Consider the following 8,983-nt stretch of genomic DNA (forward strand, 5'->3'; position numbering starts at 1 on the left):
CCTCTGCTCTATCAACCAGCCTCTCCTAGGTGGCATCGTTCACTCTGTTACAATTTCTGTTGAAGCAAACAGTTTCTTTTTGTCGTTCAAATCGACAGTTTTGAATATTGGTACGTGGAAAGCCAGAAGGCTCGGCAAATATGATGATATTTAAGAATATTTCTTCATAATAAACATGTCATTTTACATCATGTGTACATGCATCACATACTGGTTTGCACCGTGGATATTTATGTTGTCATGAATTTGTCACTTTATATCGCATTGTATTTGCTCCAAAAATTACCCACAGGGGGTAAAAGAAAGCCAGGTTTTTTTGTTAGAAACAGGTTGTGCAATGATTGGTGCATATTTAGTTAATGAGAAAGCAAGGATCATTTTCAATTCTGTAGATGTTAGAGAGGGAGGGAATTATGATGGACAAACTTTTCTTATTGAATCCAGGAAAGATAAGTAAAATTTGAGAAATGAAATTCAAAACTCACTGTCCCTTTCTAAATATGGGACCTGTACAAAGATGCTGGGTTTTCTGGGTAAAAAATTGTATTTATCAACTTGTGATATGTTCATTGCCAATAAGGAGAATATATTTCATATATTCCATGTTGACTAGGTATCCTACACCCTGGTGGGAATCGATGGCACGTCTTTACGTTACGTGACACACGATGAGGCGGTGGACATTATCCGTCACTCGTACGCCGACAAGAGCACCCAATTCATGAGCGTGGAGTTTCTGCCAACTACGTGATGTTGTAACGAACTAGTAATTCTACCCTGTTCGCAAGTGTTTAAGTGGTGATAAATCCAATTTATGTGTGCTTTAATGTTCAACATTTACCTCTAAGAAAATCTGGTCTGAATGGCATGGAAGGCTATAACTTAAGAGAAAGGGATCTTCTTGCAAGGCTTGATCATCTTCTCTTCAAATTGCAAATAATGAGCAACTAAACCCAGTTGTTGTCATTGACACACAGACAAATATCGAGGGAATGGTGCGAATGATGAACTTAGATGTAGGCATCTCCTTTGGTACAAGTAACAGGAGTTTAATGTTACTGTATATGCAACCAAGAGGACTTGAGTAAGTCAAACAGCTGACATTACAGAGCCAGTTGAGTTTTAAATTTTGATGTCTTTTTCTTGATGATTTTCTTGGGTTTCTTTAATTGAAGTGTGTGTAATAATTTGCTAAAATGTCAATGATTTTTGGCATCGGTGATTATTGACGTTTAATTTCTTTAATCAATTTCCCTAATTTCATGATGAAAATGCAAACATAGCTATAGAGTAAAACAATTTTGTTTTAGCAAACATGGCGTAAATTATCGTAATTGATATTAGTTTGAACTTATACTAAAGGACACCCCTGTCAGAAAGTGCTCTAATATTTTTGTGTGATTGTGGAAGGAAAGAATACCTTTTGTATCAGTTTTTTTTAAAGAATCCTCAACAGTATATGAAAATGATCACTCTTCATGTCAAAGGGATTGTCTTAACAGAGGAATTTCTCTTAAGTTTCTGTGTTCTTGCCTGAGATTAAACCACATGTTTCTTCTTAAAATATATGTGGCAATTGATTGTCGTTGCCGTTATTTCTTATTCTGGTGTTTATCAGCAAACGTATATCATTCATCCAAATAATTAAATTGGTCACCAAATTTAGAGTTTTTTCATTAACTTATGTCTTTTGGTAGAAACAGAGGCTTTGCTTTTCTACGATAGACATATTTTACGATTTAAGATTTTGTTAAAGATTATTCTCAATATTTTTTTTTTAATGTATCCATATTCCAAGAGCCTGACTTTTGAATACTTTCTACCGTGCCTCGTCATTCTTTCATATATGTTGTTAACTTTTAGTATGAAATTTTATAGAAAAAATATATTTCTATGTTCTAAATATTTCAACCTTTACTTCTCAACATCCATGGCGAATTTATATAAATACTAAAAAAAAACATATTTTATGGTTCATGAGGCTGATATCAAGAAAAGTTAAATCCTTTTTTGAGAAAGAATTAGTATATATTTGTTTCTTCATTCATGGGATATTTCATTAAAAATTAAACAATCTAAACATAAATCAATTCAAAGAGCAAATTTTGGCTTGAAATGATATAGCTGAGATGATAGTTGGCCCAAATGATAAATCATGATGGTTGGTCAAAATGTTTAAAAAAATTCTAAGTTTTTACATATTTACAGAGCAAATTTGAATCAGCTGGTGAGGGAGATGTCTATACTTCATTCCATTTGTGTTCCTTCCAGATTTCTATCAAAAGGTAGCGGTATAAAATTAGAAAAGATATCTCTAAATATTACTAAATATTAACTTACATCTTTGGTATTGAAAAAAGCAGATCTTTTTATCCAACACACCTTGATACTTTGATACCTTGAAATAGTTTTCATCTTTTTTTTTAACCTTTTTTAAAATCTTTCTTTTACATATTTTTTAAAGACGATTATTCAACAATAGAAATCATGATGTGAATTTTATGTTAAACTGCTTTAATTACAGATAACCTAATAAACATTCTTTATAAAAATGATAAAGTATATAATTTTCAAGTAACCAAATATGTCTGAAATTATTTTTCACACTTTTTTGTAGTGAAAGTACCATGATATCCTTATAAAATTTTGCTTTATAGAGAGTACCTACAAACATTAGTTTTCTGTTCAGTTTCATTCCTTTGTGAAACATAATTTGGTGAAACCTTTTTTGCTGAAAGGTATGCCTCTGCTGCAAAGCTTATACAAAGTGCATCATGTTTTCATTACATTTAATTTGGAATATTAAAAGGAGGGTTATGCCCTGCTCTTTTCACACCCCTTCCCCTCCCTCCCCCTCCTAGAAAATAGATTTTGCCTGCCCCCCTGAAAAAGCTTTGGGCCATCTAACAAAGAGAAGTCTAGCTATTACCCTGCTGCTTAGTGTCCTTAAATGGACTTGCAGGCCAGTTATATAAAAAACATATAAAACATTTATATATGCAATAGTTGAAAATGCAGTTTTGACAAACTAATTGATTTTGTGGAGAGAAAGCATGGCAGGTTTCACTAAGACACTGACCAAAGACAATAAAGGCTGATTTAATTAAGGAGGCAATACAAAATTGTGTATTTGCAAGATATTTTAGGATATGAATAATATCTCATTTTATCTATGGATTATTAAACATCCCTTCTTACCAGAGGTTTATAGGTTTTTTAAAAGTGATATGTTGTTTTATATTTAAACGTTTGCAATAACATTTTTTTTTTTGTATATTGTTTGGCTGTACTTGTGAAGTTTGATTGCAGTTTTTGTTATTATATTGATATTATAGGTGATATCATTTTTTTAGCCATTATGTGCCAAATTCTTCAGTGAATGGTTTTAAGTCGAGACCGTTCTGTGTTAAGTGTATCATTAATGATGGATCATTCCTTTCAGGGTTGGTAAAAGGCGAGATTTGGTCGTGGAGAACAAAACTAAAGTCAAAAGCTGACATTCCATGCTGTAGTGTGCTATAAGACATTCACAAAATTTGTGATATTCATATAGAATTCCCCTGTGCTACCTTAAATCACATTAACTTACTTAATATACAGTGAAGTCAAATTACCATTGAAGGGAAGGTGTCTTAAAATAAAATTATACCTGATTCCATTTGGTCTCAAATGTCAGAGAATGCGAAATCCACAGAATATAATGCTGTTTTTCTTCCGTTTTTATTATTATTATTCATTTATTTATGTTTTTTATATATTTTTTTTAGTATAATAAATGTTTAGCTTCATATCTGGACTTAACATTCATAGCAATATACTCCTTTAATTAAACACAAAGGGTCTTTAACTCTCATAGCATTGAAGGAACAAGCATACACATGGTCTAAAAATTAATAGGTATTTGTAACACATACTTTTTGAGTACTTTTTGACAAGTTTATTGTATATTTACATGGTTTCAATATCCCATTTGAGAATCTTTTATCTTTTTGCCAATAACCTTCTTTTTCCTATTCAGTCCCTTACCTCTCTTTTGATGTCCCTTACCTGTCTTTTTACTATCCTATCCGGCTTCCCCCCCCCTCCCCCACCCCATATTCTTCTTCCTTTAATAACACCGACAGTAGTTATGAGCTCAATTGTTGCATAGCACTACCTTAGCAGGTTTTAATATTTTTTTTTAAATTTTAATATTTATACCTTGTGTTAAGATCATCTTGCATCTGAACCTAGAGAGCCAAGGCCTTCTCGACAGTATTTGTCCCAAATTTATGCATTTGTGGAAAGTTTTGAAAAGTACTTTACTTTACCTGTGGTTGTGAATCTCCAAAGTTATTTCCAGACAACAAGAGGTGTTTAATTAGATTTAATCTTTGATTCATTGTCTCAACGAGGCAAAATACTTTCCTCATTGAAGTATGAGTGACCATTTTGTGACTTTTCTAGCATATTTTGGGTCAATTCTGATGACCTGTGTATCTCAACTTTGAGTTTGTTTTTAAATAGAAATTTTTTTTTTTTTCACTGTGACATTCTTGTTTTAAGTCCAATTTCTTATTAACAGAATAGTCAGATGTTTGCTACAATGAAAAGGTAAATGCAGAAGGCCAGTCGCAAAGAGATACTTCCATTTTTGTAGATTGCTGTTTTCAGCAGTAGTTTTGACTTTGGTTCTAACCCATATGCCTTTACCATTGTCTTTCAGTTCATGGTATGTATTTTATGCCTTGTATCTCAAAACAAGTGAATAAGGCAAATACCAGCATGCTTTGTCAAAACAACAAAAAAAACAAATTGTCTTCTGTATTTGCTCGAAGTTTGTTATACGGACCAAAAGTGGTCATTTAGTATAAACATTTGCTTTTATGGCCTGGAAGACTTGGTCCATGAGGGTAATTACACTGTAGGCCTCCTTGCAGAGGGATAAATTGTGGGACATAAAATTCAGTCGCCATAAAATTCTTGTGCACAATCACTGGAAAGCATTTTTAGCTAACTTTTGATAAATCTTCATATTTCTTCAATTATTATGATCTTTTGGTTTGATAAAATTCTATATATGCATTATTTGATCATCTTGAAGTTTTTGTATTTTAGATACATTTTCTTTTTTTTACTTCTTTTGTACCTTTTCTTATGACTTCCTGAATCAAGTGTCCTTTCAAACCTTTTTCTTCCTGTTGTAGACTTCTTCAGCTTTTACCTTATTGTATACAATGCATAAAATATATTTCAGATTAATATCAGCTTTCATATATGGGAAGAAATATGAAGATTTCACTTAAAACTTAAGAGCAATATTTTTTATATTAGTATGTTTAAATTTAGGAAGCAGTTTGCATAATATCTGGAATCTAAAAGTTGAATGGAAGTCAAGCTAAACTGCCATATTGATTTTAACTTGAAAACAGCTGCTGCATGATAAATTTTTTTCATTTAATAGGACTTTGGATTGGATAATAATTTCCATTCCGGTATTCTGTATCTTAAACATTCTTTATAGGGAGTGGAAATTAATTACCCACTGAAGTAATTCAGAAAGAAAGGAAACTGCCAACTTTTAGGAAATGAGTTTAAATGGGACGGGTGATTTCAGCATGGTATATATACGGTCAGAAGAGAAGTTACATTGGTTCAAAAGTTGCAAACTGTAGGTTTTTATGAAAGTGGATATTTATCTACATATCTCTAGGGTCTATGTTAAACATTCCTTAGTTGGCATAGTTTTAGCAAATTAATCCTTTGGGAATAATGCAAGGAATTTTAGGACAACAAATTTGGGGTAATGATGATGATCATTAGTGGGGGAGGGGGTAGATGGAGGAGCATGGTGATGGGATGGGGGTATCCTGAAGAGAGTGGTAGGGTAACAGGTCACCTGCAGGGGGTAGATGGTGATGGGATGGGGGTATCCTGAAGAGAGTGGTAGGGTAACAGGTCACCTGCAGGGGGTAGACGGGGGAGCATGGTGATGGGATGGGGTATCCTCAGAGAGTGGTAGGGTCACAGGTCACCTGCAGGGGGTAGATGGGGGAGCATGGTGATGGGATGGGTATCCTAAAGAGAGTGGTAGGGTCACAGGTCACCTGCAGGGGGTAGATGGGGAGCATGGTGATGGGATGGGGGTATCCTGAAGAGAGTGGTAGGGTCACAGGTCACCTGCAGGGGATAGATGGGGAGCATGGTAATGGGATGGGTATCCTGAAGAGAGTGGTAGGGTCACAGGTCACCTGCAGGGGATAGACGTGGGAGCATGGTGATGGGATGGGGTATCCTGAAGAGAGTGGTAGGGTCACAGGTCACCTGCAGGGGGTAGATGGGGGAGCATGGTGATGGGATGGGGGTATCCTCAAGAGAGTGGTAGGGTTACAGGTGACCTGCATTATAACTGCCAGTGTGTCTGACAACTGATGCAAGGCCTTTACCTTACACCCGTTACATCCCTGTTACTTCTCATGTACTTGATGTACCATGTTGTAATTATGTCATTAATCTTGATCCATTTCATCTGCTTATTAAGTATAGAATTTTTCATATTTAAGAATAACTAATAAATAATATGTTTACCTTGTTCTGTGGTAAAGAATTTGTTTTGTTTTACTTCCTTTGAACAAATGTGATTGATGTTGGCCATAGGTAGTTTTTTACTTTTTAAATTGACTTTCTTTGAATGCAAAAAAAAAAAAAACTGTTTTTTTCAAGATTGTTTTTTGAGTTACTTTGAATAATGGGCAATGCTTTTTATGATCTATCAAACAATGATATTAGTTCATTTAGTGCCAGTTCTGTCTTATAGCCTATCATGCTTGTCATTGTCATGAATATTTGTAAATTTTGTGCTGAACCTTCTTGAATGATCTCTCCCACAGTGCAGTGTGAATAAAGCATATTTGTATTACGTCATTTCGTACTTGTGCTAACTTTTCTTTCTTTCTTTTCTGTCACCTCCACCACCCTTCGCATAAACCTGGCAAATTTGATTTGTCTATTGGTTACATTCAGGATGTGAATGATTGCATTAACGACACATTCATCTGCCTGTTCCTCCATTAACAAGGCATCTTCATGCATTTTGAGTCATACTTTTAAAATGACCTATTATTAAAGTTAAAAGAGGCATGACATGCAGAACACATGGTCTTTAACCTTCGCTCTGAACTGGACTTCAGCTTACTGATTGTGATAGGGTCAAAATAAGGGAATAGTTCCTAGTAATGATTTTGTGATTATTTACCACAAGTCAAATGCCAAGAAAAGAAAGTTGATTTAGAACATAAAGATTGGTATTTAGGCTTTGGTCTTGTTTGCTGTGGAACGCATACTGTGGTCATAAGATCGTACCTGACTTTAACCACATCCCCGAAACCGCTAAGACAAATGGCTTGTTTTCTCTTAAATAGTTTACAATATCTTTAATTTTAATGACACAACATTTTCAATAAATTTAAGCAGACATGGAGTTATTTACAACTTCTAAGCTCAGTTTTTTATTTAAACCCAACTTTTTCATATAAGAAGCAAATTTAATTACAGCAAAAGTGGTTATGTTCAATTCCATAAAAAATGCAAACCTTTGTAGAAACCTAAATGGCTTTGCAATACTACAGTATTAAGTGTATAGCATCCTGAAGTAAACTTGACAGACCAATGAAAGAAGTCCAATGGATTCAACTATTTTAAACCATTGATGCCTTGTTCGTTCAAATGAATTAAAATTGTTTCATCTTTTTATAATGGCTTGCATGTCTTAAAATGACATCTCTCTTTTAAAACAATTGTAGTATCTTGCAGGCATGAAGACTGAACGTTTTAAACTTTATCCAATTTGATATGATATATACAGATCATGACATAACAAAATTTGTAGCATTAATGTACAACTTGAACGTCTTTGATAACGTTTCAAAAAAGAACGCTTTATTATTGTCAAGAAACCAACATTAAGTGGGCAAAAATGAGCAGTTTTTCAACTGTAATGTACTACTGAAGAATTATGTGCATTAATATTTTAACTGCGATCTCTTCTGAACTGTCAACACTTTTATCTGTAAAAATACCTTCCAAATAATTTCAAAACTTCATCCCGGAGGTAGAGGTTGACAAAGTTTAAGTATTGGACAACTTTCTCCTTGACAAAAAAATTCTTTGAAATTGAAAATAAATAAAGTTGGCCATATTTTTGATCTTCAATTATATCCAGATTGATAACCCAGATGGCTTGGAATACAGTATTTATCCTTTTTTTTATCCCATCCTTACCTGTGAAGTACTGGGAATGAGATATTGTACAATTTTAACAGTTTGTGCAAAAATTGGTATTGAAATTGTTACCCACCTCAAAACACCCATAAGACACTGAAGGCATGGGTTGTAGTGCCTGCATGACTTATGAAATCATAGGGTCAGAGGTTACATACCCCCCCCCAAAAAAAAAAAAATTTATATAACATGCATACCAAAATGGCCAAAACCCACAAAAGTATGTAGCATAGCAGAGTCTATGAGTTTAGACTGCATTTATTAATGCCAAAGGTCACACAGTTAATGGAGTTCAACTTGGTCAAACTTGGCTAAATTTGTCATGTAACAAAATGGCATACAATGTATGGTAAATTCCTTTTAATTTAAAAGGATACTTTGATTGCTGCAAATTTAAATTAATTTTTTTTTTTTTTTTTGCTATTGTGCACATACCATACCCATGGAAGAAGTAATGACTGTTTGAATGAATTGTTTGAATTACTGTTTAGAGAGTATTTACATAAAATGTCAAAGGTTATAAGGTCAGTATAATTATAAATGAAACAGAGTGATGATATCATGGCTGGTGTCATATACCCAAATTCTGGGATGAGAGCAAAAATAGTTCTTTAATACATTTATTTTCTTCTTTTATGACTCCACCATTTACCCTGAAAGTCCCTGAAAATACAAACTACACAATCTGTCGCTTTCATTTCGACAACAAGAATGACCAAATTAA

General features: G+C 33.7%; 1 protein-coding gene across 1 annotated transcript in view; it reads left to right on the plus strand.

Moving 5' to 3' along the window:
• Window positions 1-8,419, plus strand: part of LOC139967933 (PDZ domain-containing protein 7-like) — a 31,249-nt gene extending 22,830 nt beyond the window's left edge. The window contains exon 17 of the mRNA XM_071972156.1: window positions 614-8,419. Coding sequence (XP_071828257.1) covers window positions 614-751 — 138 coding nt within the window. The 3' untranslated portion in view covers window positions 752-8,419. The remainder of the gene's footprint in view (window positions 1-613) is intronic.
• The last annotated feature ends 564 nt before the right edge of the window (window positions 8,420-8,983 follow it).

Source organism: Apostichopus japonicus, chromosome 5 (genome assembly GCF_037975245.1).
Source record: "Apostichopus japonicus isolate 1M-3 chromosome 5, ASM3797524v1, whole genome shotgun sequence".
Classification (NCBI taxonomy): domain Eukaryota; kingdom Metazoa; phylum Echinodermata; class Holothuroidea; order Aspidochirotida; family Stichopodidae; genus Apostichopus; species Apostichopus japonicus.